The 17,487-nt window shown below is 46.3% G+C and overlaps 1 protein-coding gene across 3 annotated transcripts in view; it reads right to left on the reverse strand.

Annotated features, from left to right (window-relative positions):
- Window positions 1-17,487, reverse strand: part of ZFYVE27 (zinc finger FYVE-type containing 27) — a 570,694-nt gene that overhangs the window by 313,290 nt on the left and 239,917 nt on the right. For all 3 annotated transcript variants that reach the window (XM_069611556.1, XM_069611555.1, XM_069611554.1), the window contains exon 7: window positions 1,553-1,686. In XM_069611556.1, the coding sequence (XP_069467657.1) occupies window positions 1,553-1,686 (134 nt within the window). The remainder of the gene's footprint in view (window positions 1-1,552; window positions 1,687-17,487) is intronic.

A 17,487-nucleotide genomic window follows, 5' to 3' on the forward strand; every position in this document is an offset into this window, starting at 1 on the left:
CAGTGCACCAAGCCATCACTAGTGCATCCCTCGTGCCGCCCATGTTATTCATTCCTATCCTAACATTCCTCTTTGTTGTTTTCTCCCTCTGTTTATTCTGTTAATTACTCTTCCCTTTTTTCTACAACTCACACACTGGTGGTAAGAACAATTCCTTATATTGACTGGGGTGGCATGCTTAGGGGATTAGCAACTATAAGGGTTTATGGTATGTTTTGGTTTTCATTGTAGGTTCAGAATCCATATGCGCTAGCAAGACAACTATTCAGGTATTACTACAGTCATAGTTGTTAGGTCTCTGTAGTGTTGATTCCAGATTGGTGTTAATCAACTCTGTGTGCTTTCCTTGCAGCATTGGTTTGGCAGTGCGTGTGTTCCCCCGCTCTTTTGTTGGATCAACTCGGTGGAGTCAGGCTAACTGTTGAGTGCAAGAGGTTCTGCTCACTATTTCACCTCGCTGATCTCGGGACGTCTGTTCAACGCCCCTAGCAGATACAGTGTGGTAAGTAACACAGCCTCAACGAATAAACAGAGCGGTTAACTCAGCATTCCAGCAATCTCCAAGCACCATGCAAAATTCACAGAGATAGTTCCCTTAACTATGACCGAGAGGCTAACAGGCATAATTAATGTGGCTGGGAGGATAACTCGGGGGCAATGCGGTTGGCTTGGAAGCAAGACATTGCAGAGCAAAACAGGTTTGACTCTCAGTCCCGCGCTCAGAGACTGGTCTCTGGTATTGAGCGTGTTATAAACGATTGATTAATGAATTCATTAACACTCTGAAAAACGCTACCAAAAACTGGGACATTGAATGTGATTGCAGGAGGCCGCCATTGATTAGAGTTCTATCTATCTATCTATCTATCTATCTATCTATCTATCTATCTATCTATCTATCTATCTATCTATCTATCTATCTATCTATTCAATTTTTTATACTGCGCCATGCACCCATAGACCTCAAAGCACTCAACCTGTAACAACCGGCCTTGAGAAAAGAAAACCAGCGGTTGACCCCGAGAACCAAGGGACGAAGAGAGCCAAAGGAGAGAATAAAAAGGGGCACACACAAGTGTGTGCTATTCGGGTGAGGACCAAGAGATCAAGCAGATGAAGGACGGTGTAGAGGAGAATAGAGGAGAATTGGGGAAGGAGCGTGGAAGGCGAGGTGCTGATTGGTGGGAGAAAGTGGTACTTGGATTTCATTGTGCCTGCAAGGTGTTTGAGTGGGCAAATAGAGGGAAAATAGGAACTGAATGAGAAGGTGACTCAAAGGGTCAAAGGAGAGTGTAGTGGAGAGGGGAGGGAAGTAGTGGTGTGGAGAGGGGAGAGTAATGGGAGAGAAAGTTGGGGAGCAGAGAGAGAGGGTCAGCTATTAGAGTGCTCCCATGAACTGACAGTCAATAGTTGGTGTGTTCTTTAGGACGTCTGTGACACTTAGCAGGTTCACAAAGTGGTTCCAATTGTATTATTTAAAGAGGTGGCAAGTCATCGAACACACAGGACACCGAAGTCCAATGAAAGGAATATACTAATATATTCTACTGACCTCTGTACTGGTTGGCGTAGGTGTTGGAGTGCGATCTGAGGAGGCTCCTCCTTCCGAGTCGGTTGCATCTGGTGCTGTTTCGACAGAACAGGGGCTGCTGTTCTGTTGATGGGCTGCCTTGTATTCCGTCACAACTAGACAGAGAAAAATAAATTGTAAACTATCAATATATGCTGTGCACATGGGTACATTTCAGAACCTGTGAATAGAAATAGAAAATGAGGACTAACAACAAGACTGTTGTAGCCGAAGAATTGCCCTTCTGGAGCCCAGGAATGTATCCTAAATCCCCCAACAGTAGTGTCAGAATTGGGGGCCAGTTGTAGGTTTCTGATAATGGGTAGCAGCAAGATTCCCTTGAAAGTACAGATTATTGTTAGTAGCCTTTCATTACGTGCATACATTCAGTTAATACAATGAAAACCTGGAGTGTCCACAGCTCCTATGATGTGTTCTCTAGTGACTGAAGTACTAACCTTGAAATCTTAAGACCCTAGTTCTAATTCCGGCTTTCACACTTGATCTTCTGCAACAAGGGTGGTGGGGTCAGTTAGTGGGATAGAGGCACAGGCAAGTACAAGTCCTGAGGTGCTGAGACATGGAGGTCAGAAGTACCAAAGTTCTGAGCATCAGTATCAGCATCCCAGGTAGCGTGTTAAGGATTTCAATCAGGCGACACACACCTTGGTCTCGGCCTAGTATGCAGCGCACGACTGAAATGCGTATCTCTTTATATTATATAGATTCAATATTGAGATCGTACACCACTCATATCACACCCCCTTTTCAAATACCCCGGGTCACAATGGACCATGAACCAGGCTGCTTGGTAAAATACAATATTTATTTATTTTAAAATTCAAAAGAAATCATACACTTTGTAATATGGGGCAGCAAACACCAATGGGGTGATAATTACAATGAGAATGTGAGCAATGCACGGGTTCTAACCTAGTGGAACATATACACAGCAAAGCGGAATTGGAGCACTTTTTGATTTGGGAAAGATAGTACCCAAGTTAGAATTTCCACCTGCAATGTTCTCTCAACCCACAAAACAAAATCATTAAACAGAAGCAGCAGGTAATTGGGAATAAGAAACAGGAAACTGAATCCAAATCTGACCTTTCCTCCTCAAATAAGAGAGAAAAACAGATTTTAAACCCCTTGCAATGTTATGAAATGACACTCGGAAAAGGACAAATAAATAATGAGTGTTAAAAACCTCTAAGCAAATATAATTCCTCACTAAAGCAACAATGCAAAGACACTAATAATCACAAGAATGGATAACCAAGAGCATACAGTTTGAAAATGAGTGGAAAGTTTAAAACAGATTGCAGCAAAATGACACGTTGGAAATTTTGCACATTTTTTTCAATTCCTGCCCGAAATTACCCAAACGGTTTTTAACAAAAACGGGTGAAATACACTGATTTGGAATTTTTGGGCTGGGTGATAGAGGTATATCCCAGGGATATTCTAGAAGTGAAATTAGGTCTCTAGCTGGTAAATTGGAGGAGTTATACAAGATGTAAAAAGGTGAGCTTTGCGTAAAATGACGCTGTGAAATAGGAAAGGAAATCACTTGTGACAAGAACAGTTTTACTTTAAACTAGAGTATTCATGCTAGCCCACGAAAGAGGGAAACAGTAAGATCCAGGGTTGATTCGTGATTTCAACCCTGTTACCCCAGTGCCCAATCCTGGCGGAAACCAGGCCGATCACTCGAAATAGGACTAATGGTTAAGGATTACACAAGACAAAATTACTAAAGAGATGGCGCTAGATCAGTAGTTCAAAAGAGACTCCAGCTATCTGAGTCATGTCAGTTTCAATGCATCTGTGCTTCAGACAAAACCCCTGCACTCAGGAAAATAACCATGGCTGTAGGACAGAATGGGAATCTGATGGAGATGCAAAAACGAATGTAAAAGGAAATGCCAGCTTTGCACCACGTGTAAAGGCAGAGAGGGGAGGTATTTGCAGAGGGATAGCTGAAGGTATTTTGGACCCAGGCCCCAGAAAGCCTTGTGGACAATGCAGAGGGTTTTGAATTTAATCCTTGCATCCACTGGGAGCCAGTGGAGAGATTTCAGAGCTGGAGAGATACGATCCCAGGGCTTCAGGCCAAGGACAAGTCTCGCAGTCCTGTCCTGGATTATTTGCAGAGGGTGGAGAGTAGAGGCAGGTAGATTTAGAAAGAGGCTGTTACAATAGTCCAAGCTAGAGAGAACCAGAGCATGGGATACCATGACCTTCTGGGGGAAGGAGAGGAAAGGCAGAGTACCTCTGAGGAGGTGCAGTCGTAAATTTGACTTTTTAGAGACCTCAGAGATGTGGGCGGAGAAGGAAAGGGTGGAGTCAAAGATGACCCCAAGGTTCTTAGCCTCGCAGGTGGGGGTCGGAGGAGGGCCAAGGGAGGCCGGCCAGAGAGTTAGGGGAAAGGATGGTGAAGGTGTGCCGATGAGGAGGATATCAGGCTTGCTGGCATTCAGACAAAGATCATTGGCGGAACACCAATCTTGAATGGTAGTTAGGCAATCAGAGATGAGAGAGGGAGAGGAGGTGACAGAGGGCAGCCTGAAAAGGAGTTGAGTGTCGTCAGCGTAGCACTGGAAATTTGAGCAGAAAGTGGCAATGCAGTGGGCGAGAGTTGCCAGGTATTGGTTGAAAAGCCAGGGCGAGGGTTTAGACCCTTGGGGAACACCATAGGTAGAGAGGAAGATAGATGAAAGGAAGGACCCAAGTTGGACCTGGGAGGGTTGATCTGAGAGGAAAGAGGTCAGCCAGGCCAGAACCTGATCAGTGATACCCAGGTTTTCATGGAGACGGTTGAGCAGGATGGTATGGTTGACCGTGTCGAAGGCAGAAGAGAGATCGAGGAGGATGAGGACAGAGGGAATGTTAGAGCCAAGGTTGGAGAGCAGATCTTCACGGATGTTCAGGAGAGCAGTTTCCGTGCTTCTGGCAGCTCTGAAGCCAGACTGGTGGTCATGGAGACAGCCAACATAATTGGAATGAAGGTTAAGCTGAGAGATGGCCAACTTTTCCAGGAGTTTGCCAAGAAAGGGAGTAATGGAAATTGGACGACAGTAAGCTGGACAAGAAGGATCAGCTGTGGGTTTCTTGAGAAGAGGATGCACAAAGGAGTGCTTCAGAGGGGAGGGGAAGGATCCCGAGGCAAAGGAGTGGTTGCAAAAATCAGCAAGGGCCGGAGCAAGGGTGTCAATGTGGTCCTTGATAGTTTTAGAGGAACAGGGATGAACCTGTTTTGATGAGGCTTTCATAGATCGGACTTGTCTGGCGACCTTGTCAGGGGTGAAAAGAGGAAAGGACGAGAAGGATGGTGGGAGGATGGCTAAAGGAGGGTCAGCAAGCACAGATGGAGAGGGGAGAGGAGGGGTGCGGGTGGAGAGGGTGGACAGGATGTCCTGGGTTTTTTAAATGAAGTGAGAAGTAAGGGCATTGCAAAGAGCCTGGGAGGCAACAAGAGGGGTAGAGACTGCTGCAGGGATGGCCAGCTCCTTGCAGATTTTAAAGAGTTCGGCCGAGTTGTTAGATGCCGCAGAGACACAAGCTTGAATGTGGACTCTCTTCTTGGTGAGGACAGAGAGTCGGTATTGCCTTTGTAGCAGGCGACAGGCCAGTTTGTCAGAGGATGAACAGGAAGTCCTGCATTTCCTCTCAGCTGCCCTACACTTACGTTTAAGTGTAGATAGGTCAGTCATACCAGGAATTGCACTTGGCTTTGGACTTCAAACGGATCCTCATGACAGGGGCAAGAGCATCAAGCGTATCAGAAATTGAAGAGTAGAGCAGAGACAGGGCTGTGTCAGGATGTGAGACAGCCAAAGGTGGAGGGGGGGAGAGAAAGTGGCGGCAAAAGCCTCAACTGACACACGCTTCATGGGCCGGATGTCCACGAAAGGTAGGTGGCAGTGTTGGGGTAAGCTTGGCTTGGGGGGGAAGAGAGGGAGAGATGAGATGAGAGGAGGGAGTGATCGCTCCAGGAGAGAGAAGTGGTCAGAGGGATGGAGAGGGGGAGGTTAGAGGAGATCAAGACATCAAGTGTGTACCCTGCAGAGTGAGTCGGGCCAAAGGGGAGGATGGACAGGGAGAGGGAGTCGCAGAGGTCACGGAAGAGTACAGAGAAGGAGCAAGGAGAGTCTAAATGTATATTTAGGTCACCGAGGAGGAGGAGTTCAGTGGTAGAGGCCAGGAGGGAGGAGGAGAGGTCTGCCCACTCAGAGAGAAATTAGGTGATTTGACCAGGAGGCCGGTAGATGGTAACCACAGTAAGAGAATGGGTAGGCGCGAGAGAAAGCCTACAGACAAGGCATTCAAAAGAGGAGTAGGTCTGAGTGGGAATGATAGAGGCAGGAATCCACTCAGGAAAGATCAGGGCTACCCCCCACCGGACCGGGAGGATCTGAGTGCTGAGAGGATCTTGTAGCCATCAGGGAGGAGAGTGTCAAAGCTTGTGAAGGAGCTGGCCGTGAACCATGTCTCAGTAAGACCAAGGACATCAAGGTCTAGTTCTTCAAGGAGGTGGAAGATGTCAGAGGAGTGTTTGACGGCAGAGCGAGAGTTGAGAGTGGCAATATGAAGAAGGTTGTCAGCCTTAAAGACCTTCCGGGGAGGGGTACAGATCAGAGGTATGCCCTGCAGAGGAGAAAGAGCCCTAGGAGGAGTATAGGAGGAGGAGAGAGCGGGCAAGGTAGCCAAGGGGGAAGAGGAGGGGACAGCAGGAGATGAGAGGAAATTGATGAGGCGAGGGAAACGCCTATCAAAGAGGAGGAGATTGGCCTGAGGGCCTTAGACCATGACAGTGCCATTTAGGTAGAGATTAATGATGACATTAGAGGAGTCAAAGGAAGCCATGAGAACTTCCCAGCGAGTGCCACCATTAATGGGAGAGGAGGAGATAGGGCAGAGCACAGAAACCATATGAGAAGTCCATAGATCTGGTGAAGGAATGACAAAGAGGATGTCGGTAAGGGTGTGTCTGGCGGAAGCATTGGAATAGGTGTCGGCGATAGGAAGACCAGGGTTAGAGGCCAAGATATCCTTTTTGAACCTCTTCCTACCAGACTTAGTGAGAAGGGAAGGATAGTCAATGGAGAAGCAATTGGAAAAGATGGAGAAACAGAAAGCGCCATGGGGTGGAAGTGAGGAGAGGATGGAGATACTGGGGGGGCTAAGGAAGGTAGGTGTGGGACAAAAGAGAGTGGTGAGGTCACTGGGCTGGCAGGTTACAGAGAAGAAACATTATACAGGCAAAATACAGAGAATTTCGCATTGGGCAGCAAGATTTGTCTTTTTAGCACAAAGCAAAGACAGCAAGATTTGACTTTTAAGCACAAAGCAAAAACAGCGAGATTTGACTTTTTCAATCTTGGAATCGGATGTTAGCAAAGGGTTTTAGGAAGCGCTGCGCAGCAGGATGACAATATGGGAGTAACAAGCAGAAAGAACAGTGATAGTCAAAGGCAGTAGGAGCGAGTCCATAAGGAGGGAACTAACCCATAGTTCTGGAGGTGGCAAAGTCAAGGCAGTCCGGATTTCTTAGAGGAGTGAGGTGGCAGCATCATTGTGGTTAATGTGCAGGGAGGACCCCAATTAGCGTTCCGGAAGCAGACAGGGAGCAGACAGGGGCCTTAGAAGTGGGCCTTGCTGAGAGGGCCCGCTGAAGCCTGCCGGTCCCTGATTGGATGGAAGAAAACACTCAGCAACCAATGGGAGTGCAGCACAGGTAAAGGTGGTTCAGCAAAGCCTGCCTACACAACAAAGAAAACCACGGCGGCCATCTTGGAAGGGTGAAAAACAGTCAAATAAGCAGCAATAGTAGGGAAACACGTGTGCTTTCAAAATAGCAAGACAACTCCAGGTATTAAAAAGCTCAAAAAATGGCTGCACAATGAAAATGCCAAATAAAACAGTCCTTTCCAACAATTTTATGCAAATTTCCTCTTTTATTTTCGTTTTCTTCTTTTTTTCTTCAAATTTCAATTTTTTAGGTTCAATAATTCCCCTAGAGGTGCAATAATGCAAAGAAAGAGCACCTACCTAATGGAATGGTCAGCAGCCAGGCACAAACACACATGTGCAGGAGAACAACAGATGGCCAGGAGGGTGGAAACAGGACCTCACTCCCAGTGAGAAGCAGATGAAAGAAACCAGTTCCAGCCAGTGGGCCTTGCTGAGAGGGCTGGCTGAAGCCTCCCGGTCCCCGATTGGATGGAAGAAAACACTCAGCAACCAATGGGAGTGCAGCACAGGGAAAGGTGGTTCAGCACAGCCTGCCTACACAACAAACAAAACCACGGTGGCCATCTTGGAAGGGACAAAAACAGTCAAATAAGCTGCAAATCATGCCTGGTTTTGCTGAAGCCCAATGAGATATCCTGGGCATGGGAGGGCCTTATTGATCATAGTGGTTTAGGAAAGAACAGATGGAAATGGCGTCAAAGCAGCATTTTTTTTAAAGGTGAAAACGTTTCTTTTTCAATGGGGATTTTGGGGTTTTCAGGAAAGCAGTGTTGCCTTTTCCCTTTCTTCCTTTTGTACATGTCAGAACACACTGGCACGCTCTTTCAGTGTGTCCCCTTGTTCCATCAAGCCCAATGTATGCTTGGCAAGAAGGTGCAGTCATCTTTTTGTTGCTGCAAAACGCAGTTTTGAGGCCATGGCGCTCACAGGAGTCAGCGCAACCATTTTGCTGTTTCTGCACAAATGCAGCTTGGTGATGTGGGGAAATACTGTTGAGTGGGTCAATCAATCCCACAAACGCAAGTGGCAAATTTAAAGAGACTGACATATGGTTGTAGTTGAAGAAAAGACAGTTTATTTATTTAACTAAAACATAAATTAGATTCTTTAATGTCAAATCGCGAGAAAAGAAAAGGCCTTTTATAAAGTCCTTGGTTTGGGGTCGTCCAGGCCATACTCCACAGTCCAATTAATCCTTTCACACCAAATCTATAGTAGTGACCATGTAAGGCCAACAGTCCACACATCAAGCAAAGTTCTCCTCTAGCAGTTGCTGCCACAGGTGGTGCTTTGCCAACAAAGGTCTGCTCTTGCAGGGTCTCAGACATATGCTTGGGAGGGCACTCCATCACATGACCACCACCCTCTGTTGTAAGGCCCTGTTTCCTGAGGTAATCCTGTCCTGGCCACCTCTGCATCTACCCCTTTAGACCTTGGTGAGGTCACACAGACTTGTTCCTCCTCCCATCGCTACAGACTGGCCTGGTCCACCATAATCGTCCTGGTCTAACTGGTTCCTAGGGCTGCTGATAGGGCTCTCTCCTCCTTTTCTCTGGTAAATATCCCCTTCCTCCAGATTCCTCCTCCCCAGATAGTATTGGTTCTCTCCTTCTTCCACGTCCTCCAAACCTCCTCGCTAGATGACCGCGTTCTCCCTCAAACCTTCTAAATAGGACTACCTTCATACGGTACTTCTTCGCCTCTGCTGTAACTTGCTCCCTCCAACATCCAAGAATCTCCTCCCAGCTCTCCTCACAAAGACCACTTGCTTGCTAATCTACTCAAAACACCTTCCTTAAGCTCATTCTGAAATGCCCAAACCTTCTAACTGAGCAAGCTGGCTTTTATAGTTTAGTATCCTGTTCTCTTGAGTGGTGCTCAGGGACATTGGTTGCACCTGTGTAGTGTAGGGTGATCTGTTCTTCAATTAGGCCATGTGTTTGTGGTCCTGTGGTATGAAAGCGGGCTGGCTTGAGTTTATATTAAGGCATGCTACAGTGCACTGCTTTTCTGAATATTCAAGGAAGCCATTACCTTACAAGTGCAAACATGTGCACCATGCCTTTTTTCTGTCACTTCTCCTATTTTTTGCAAAACTATTGTTAGCTGTTACTAGACCTGTGCAAATGCCCGCTTCCGGAAATTGGATTTGTATCTACCTTTCAGAAAGGTATGCCTTTCTGTGTTTCCATTGAGCGTTGCTACCCTCCTCTTCCAGTCCGTGCAAACATGTCCAATTTTTTAAAAAGTGAAAAAATCGCATACCTCTCACAAAACTGAAGGTACACTTATGAAATATATTTATCTTTGTTTCCACTCAACCTGTTGTTGAAAGCTTGGAAAATGGCAAAGTCAGAACGGCAAAACTTTTGTTCCTAGCTCTTACAAGCAACAGGCTTCTTTGTACATCATGTTATTGGCATTTTCTGAAAAAACACAAAATGTGTCACTTATTTTCTGTTATTTTCTCACACGCCCCTACAGAAAACCATGGACTTCCGATCGCCTTCATGTGGGAAGAAAAGGGCCAGAATATCACTAGTAAACAAAATGCCAACATACCAAAATGTCCAAAAAAGGGCTCAGCACTGTGAGGTAAAACCCTCAGCAGTTAAGGGGTCAATGAATAATAAGAAAAAAATTCTATTTTATTTTTAAATCTCACAAACATGGAATTGATCAAAAAGGTGTTCTAAATTAGAGGCACAATTCACCAGCTGCTTTCACATATCTCGGAAACATCGGGAGATGCACATGTAAGATAGATAGGACTTAAAGGTATTTATTTCACTCCAAGATGGCCACTGCATTAGTATGATAAACAAGTGCAGCCTTTGAGAACAGAGCGTGATTATGCAAGTGTACCTTGTTAAGCGCTTAGTGCTATATATACACTGAGATGCTGGATTTCATACAAGGATTCCCCTCTTGATACGTTCTCCTCGCGTGAGCATTAAATTGACCAGAATGGTAAGACCCTGTTCTAGGAGCACTTGAAAGAAACACAATGTAGACTACACTAATATCAATCTCTGACATCTGAATACCACTCTGACAATGAATCTAATACATTCTGTACAGAGAACACTCAGCGTGCTGACATCTAAATGTGCCGCAGCCATAAAGGAATTGGTGATAATGAGAACACCTAAAGGTGAGCCCCTTATTTTGTGTTCGAGCAGGCTAATAAGGAGCTTGAGATGTTAAGAAATTAGCAACAATCGTTATCACTTATAAATTAATGAATGGGTCCATGTTTGTCTATTGTTCCCGTCTTTTAGATATCCATTCATGTGAAGAGGAGAACTATAAGAACTCTGAGACCTGAAATCTAACAGCTTTGACCACTGGCTTGAGAGGAAGTAGATATGTGTTGTGAGGTCCTGAAGAAACTAGTCAAAGACATAATTCCACTGAAACTGGTCGACCTTTACTAAGAAATGCTCGAACATTAACCGAGTGCCCACTTTTTCACGTTTTAGAATTTTAGTACATGAGCAGATGAGAATGGACCGTTAAAAATTACATAATCACTCCCTCACGTGCTCACCATTTCAGACTCTTTTTATGAATGTTTAACTCATCATAGGTACATAATATTGCTTGTACTGAGTTTGGGTCAGTGTCTCTCCCCCATCTTTTCACTCAAGATAAGCGTCTCAAAGGGAAATAGTGACCCAGGGCTAGTTTAGCATTGGTTGGGGGGACAGATTATTAGTAAAATAGAAAAAAGGATGTAATTTCAACAAAATGTAAGGATATACAATCTGTTGTGTGTGACTATATGGTCAATGTATAAGGATTAGTTGCCTCCTGTGCGGTCCCTATGTATATATATGCATTCTGGTACTTGTCATGCATGTATAATGTGTACAAGAATGCAAAATGACATGCTCTATAAATGTCAAGGATTTACAGAAAATTGCTTTAGAGTTAATTTCCTGCATAGGTTTAATAAACAAGAGTGTTAATTAAGTAGTGATTTTAGTCGAGATAGGTGGGCACTGGTTTGCCAGCTTTGGAAGCTTTGGTGGTCTTCCGATTTCTCATACTGAGCAAATGATGCTTAGCAAGGAGGCATGCAGCTAATGTGAAAGCATGTACCTCGCCTAACAAAGTGGGTGCAACACTGCTACACACAAACGGGTGGACTGGGAACCAAGAGACTCTGGAAATCATTTTCAAAGTGGCCCCATATTACACATTGAGCAAGCACAGCCCCTTTTCAGGATCATTTTGGAAACAAAGACTCATGATGCAGGGGCCTACAGGAAATCTCCAGAGTTCCCTGTAGGCCAGTCCAGTCATGTGCTACAAAACAACATACCTATAGACATCTTAAAAACGAACCACTTGCTTTAACTAACAACTCGAAGGTGTTTTACAACTTTTTGTTGGAAACAGTGATTCTTTTACAGCCTCAGGGTTCAATAAAAAACATTATAAATAATAAAAAAATAATTTAAAAAAGTGTAGCCCCTGTAGCGAAAATCAAAAGTTGCCACTCATGGTTTGAAGTGCAGACCCCACTCAAAGGTGCGACACGCCAACGGTCAGCAGTACTAATCAAGCACTAGCCACTGAAGGCTCACCTTCCACAGCGCTACGTGCTACAGTCCATCACGCCCTTGCGAATGACGTATACACAGTCCACGGAAACGCTGCAGAAAACGCCCGTTTGTGCACTATAGCAGAAAGTAAGGGATACATTCAGGTGCCTAAATTGATTCGAGCTATTGTGACTTGAGGAGGGGGTTAGGAGTGGAACGATATTGTTGTGGAAAGGGTAGTGAACGCGAGGAACTTCAGGAAGACGTTTTAAGGAAACGCGGTGAAGCAATTTACGAAAGCAAAGGCGGGACACAAGTGACACATATAATGAAGTGCAAAGATGAAGAACATTTGAGGTCTGGGGTCCGATGTTGCTCTGATAAACGTCGCGCTATACAAGGCTTTACATGTGTTGCCTGCCAGTCTTGAAATTCTGATGATTTTCTTAAAAGATGAGCATCATGTGCGTGTGTCTGCTGCCATCTAGTGATCCTTTAAAATATGACCGTAAACACGGCTAAAACTACAGGAACCACTTACATATTGGATTGCACACTGGAATATAATGGAGAGGTGTTGGTGAGATGGACAAGTGGCTAATTGCAGAACACCGTGGCTCTTGGATTTTGATCCATCGAATATACAAAGGTTAATTTAAAAAAATGTGGTCCAAATAGTTTATCCAATCCGGTATTCAAGAACAACGCACATTTATGGGCGGGTATGATGAATTTACTTTTTAAGGACATCTTGAGGAAACAAAAAAATTCCACAATCATGGAGAGAGTCCATAATCGTAACGATACATGAAAAGGGGGATCGTTCAGATCCACTGAATTACCGCCCGATTGCTTTGATGGACCAAGACAAATGTTTGCAGCAATAGTACTCGAGAAACTGAATGAGTGAGGGAAGGAGAATGGTATCCTATCAAAAGCCCAAAGTGGCTTCCGGAAAGGAATGGGGACAACTCAACGGTTCAGTCATATCGGCCATAAAGGATAACATTGCTAGGGATCAAGGTGGAAGTCAGGCTAGGGTCTTTGTGGCCCTAATAGACTTCTCTAAAGCCTTTAATTTGGTTGACAGGGAACATCTATGGAGGAAACCTAAGGCTTGGGGTATTCCTCCATCACTACTGGCAATATTAGAGCATATCCACCATGAAAAATCAATCAGAATAAGGCTAAACTTAGAGGGAGCTCTAACCTCACAAATTAGGACTCATAGAGGTCTAAGGCAGGGTTTATTTTATTTTCACCATGTATGTTTAATCTTTTTTGGCAGATTTTCAGAGGACATTGGAGGGAGTTGGCTTGGTATCACCTATACTGGGAGGTGAAAAAATAAATTGGTTGGCATACTCAGATAACCTTGCTCTTATAGATCACACCCTGGTAGGGTTACAACGTCTGCTCACAAAAACTAGCGAATATGCCAAAATCAATGGACTGGTGATCAACCAGAAAAAAGTGGCAGGTTATTCATCTATCACACCCCAAGGCTACTAGAGCAAAATATGCCTGGCAAGTGGACAATATTAAGATCCTACCTGAAAAAGAAATAACTTATTTAGGATTCCAGGTAACAGATAAAACATAATGTGAAGATAGTGTAAATCGAATATTGTACAAAAGTGGTCAAATGATTTACCAAATTAAAAGAAGAAAATACTGGGTAAATACTGTAAGTTCACAATAACGCCTCTGCTCACATATTATGTGGGGAAAGTAGTGTTTGTGATGCTGGAAATGCATTGGAGGGACAGGGCTTCCCTGTCTTTGTTCTGTAGTCCTTTTTCATGTATGTTCTGTATTGTTTCCTGCCCAGGAGTCCATGTGGGACTCCTGGCAGTGTAGCTCCTCCTCTTTTTGGGTTGGTGTACAGACCTTTGGGATACCCTTATGGCAGCCATGGGTGGGGTTACAACCCTGTACCCTTAGTGTATGTTTTTGGGCACTTGTGTGTGGCCCACAGAGCAGGGTATGGGCTAGCAGCTCCATGCTGAATTTGACAGGTGCTCTCAGTATTCTCCATTTTGGGATACCCAGGCCCTGCCATTGGAATCAGTTGATTCCTGATAGGAGAAAACATGGCCCCTGTGGCCTCTTGCTTTCTATTACCTATTACCTTGTTTTTCCCAAAATCCTGGTAAACCCTGACTCTGTTCTTTCCCCCCCCCCGACTGGCTGTTTGGTGGAAGTTCCATATATGCTATTGTGGAGAAGTCCAGGCCAGACTGGCTGGAGCCTTCCCAGTTGCTGTATGTTGTGGGTACACCCTTGGGGTGGGACCTGGGTGAATGGAGTGGATGACCAATATGCACTTCTTGTTATGGGTGTCCAGTTTCTGGTATGTGACATAAAGACTGAGACAGCCCTGCCCAAAACTGGTATAAATGCAGTGTGGAGTGCTGAATGGCTGGGTACTTGTCCCAATACACATTCCTTGTTTTGTCTGAGAGGGAGGAGTATGGCCTGAATGCACTGTGAGCCTGATTGGCTGGCTGCCTGCTGAATGCCCTATTGAGTGATTGGTTGCCTGAGCGTGACCCAGCAGAGTGAATGAAAGACATAACAGTATATCTGGGGGGCCTCTCACTGCTAGAAATCGTTCAGAAGCTGAAGTTGATACTTGATGCTCATCCTTGAAGCCCAGCTGGAAGAAGATGACTTGCTGCTGCATTTGCTTTGACCGGATCCGAAAGCTGTCGAGGACTGGTCCGAGAGAGGACCTGGTTAGGAGACCTCTTCCTGAGCTACAAGGGTCCATCGAGCACTGCTAACCTTCGCCAAAGCTCCCTGGAAGTCAGACCCTCGACAGGCTGCAGACCCTCGACAGGCTGCCGACCGGAGACGGGAACCGCCGAGGAGAATGAAGAGAAGCACCAGGCATTCCGTCCACCGCCGTCAACCAGGGTTCGCAGGTTTGCTATAACTGCTGGAGGCCCATCGACGCCGTGCCGCCGACAACCGGAGCCGTGCTCCACCCGATTAAGAGACTTTGAATCCAAGGACGCTCTCGCCTGCACCGTCGACCGCTTTGTCCCGCCGGAGAAAGTCAAGGCCACTAACGCGCAGAGGAGCATATGCCGGTGGGTTTCCCACCACCCGAATACCGCAGGGATGCCAGACTACTCGACGCCCTTGCTGGGCCAAAGTTCTTCAGTGACTCTTTGCAGGAACAAACAATCATTGTCTAGGTGCACCTCACGCCTCGTCTTTGCAGGACGTCCACGACCGATCGTCGACGAGCACCGCCAGGACCGAATCTGCTGCCTCAACGAGCACCGAACCTTTTCATCGACGCCTCTTGACGGCAAGGTTCACCTTCTTCGAGGCCTTTCGACGATCCGTGGCTACTGCCTTAAAGGGGGCCACTCAAGAAGGATCTATCAATGCCTCATCGAAGAATTCTGCTATTCCAGGTACATTTGGGGTGGTACAACTATTTAGAAGGAAATAAGACTCATATTGAACAATATATGGTCTGGGCGTGTTTTATATCTTTATTTGCAGGTTGTCCAGGAGGGTGGATCCTCATACAGAAATGTGCCTAGGTGTAGGGGCCCAGTGTTCTGCCTATTGTTTTAACCAACCTGCTTTCCTCCTATGTCTATTGTTGGTGCACTTTATTAACTGATTTGTATGACATTTGAACTGAATACAGTTGATGCATTTTAAAAGGAGTCAAAGTATAATTGTGGTACCACATAGAAACTGTATATATTTGCCATTTTAGATTATCTTGAGCACAAAGTGTGTTATTGTGATTGTGTACATAACTTTAACCTATTTATATAAAGAACTGTGTTTTCACTAATATAGTGTGTGGACATTCCTTTGTGGGTGCTTGGGGACTACACTGTACTTAAAAACGAGCCTGCATCACTTCCTGTGAGCTTAACAGGCCGATTCATGGAATTACTGTTTCAGCGCAAGCGTGCGAAAGCGTGCGAATCGCAGTGCCAGTGCGAAAATCGCAGCGAAAAACACGCACAGCGATTCATGTAAGTCCGTGCGCGTGGAAATCCATGGATGTGTGCCAAAATCCTGTTCGGCGCACACGCCTTCAAACAGCGTGTGCTAAGTGCACAGCGAAAGCACACCTAGCGCGGCGCACACAACAAAAGTAGGCGTAACACGGGGCGTGACACGCGGAATGGGGAACAACGCGTGAATATGTGGGCGTCACGGGGAAAGTACAGGAGGCAAGTGCGTGGAACGCCCACACGCTCGCCTACAACACGTATTCATGGAATCAAACAGGGCTAACGTGTGTGCCAAAAAAGACACGTTAATCCGGAAACACGTACGCCAGCAGCAAGCAGGCGTACATGGACCTGCGCAGCATAAAAGTGCGCACAAACAACAAACAAGCACAGACGCCAGGATGAATATACCGTTCCTAGCAGCAGTGGTCGTAGGATACCGCAGGAGGAGGAGGAGGATAGTCAGGCCCAGAATTTTCACACCCAGAACCAGCCTTTTTGGGATGTCTGATGACCAGGTGTATGGGAGTTACAGGTTTCCACCTCACATAATACTCGACCTGGTGAGTGAGTGGGAGCATGACCTCACATCACCCACCCTGTGCTCCAAGCACTCAGCCCCCTGGAGAAGGTCCTCAATGTACTTCACTTCTTGGCCACTGGATCATTTCAGCGGAAATGTGCCATAGTGGGGGGGGTGTCACAGGCCACGCAGTCACGCTGCCTGCACCAGGTGTTGGCCATCATGACTGCACGGCCATCAGTCCGCAGGCACATATAGCTGCCCAGTACACCTGCAAAAAGGCAGGCTGTCTTCCAGGATTTTTACGGGGGGGCACACTTCCCCAAAGTGCTAGGTGCCATAGACTGCACCCATGTGGCTCTATGTCCTCCCAGGGCATCTGAGCACATCTATAGAAACCGCAAGCACTGGCATTCCATCAACATCCAGGTAGTATATGATGCCAAGGGAATCATCACCTCAGTATATGCCAACTATCCAGGGTCCACCCACGACAGTTTCATTTACAGAATGTCAACCCTAAACCGGGACCTAGAAGCTGGGCGGCATGACGATACATGGCTGCTTGGTGAGTATAAATGCCACAGCACATGCATGCATGTCAGCTACTGAGTAATGTCACAACCCCACTAATGATACCCATCACCACCTCCCCAGGGGACAGTGCCTCCCCTCTGAGCACCCACATGATGACGCCAATTCGGAACCCCACCACGCCACTCAAGGTAAGATACAGCACAGCCCATATTGCAACCCGAGGCATAGTGGAGCGCACATTCGGAGTGCTCAAGTCACGCTTTCGCTCCCTTGACCGTTCTGGCGGGCAGCTGTTATACGCTCCCCCAGTAGTGTGGAGGATCATAGTGGCAGCATGTGTCCTGCACAACGTTGCAACACGCCGGGGCCTGCCGGTGGCCATGGTGGTGGCCCCACATCCCCAACCACATGCATGCCCGCTGCGCATGGGAGGGGAAAGGGCACGGGGTGAGGCAGCCCGTACGCAGCTGGTGGCTAATTACTTCATCTGAAATCACACCCCTGTGGAGTGCACACAGCCCTGGCACATACCAGCTGACAATCAATGATGATGACATAAGG

This window comes from Ambystoma mexicanum, chromosome 8 (genome assembly GCF_040938575.1).
Source record: "Ambystoma mexicanum isolate Mex_15411 chromosome 8, UKY_AmexF1_1, whole genome shotgun sequence".
Classification (NCBI taxonomy): domain Eukaryota; kingdom Metazoa; phylum Chordata; class Amphibia; order Caudata; family Ambystomatidae; genus Ambystoma; species Ambystoma mexicanum.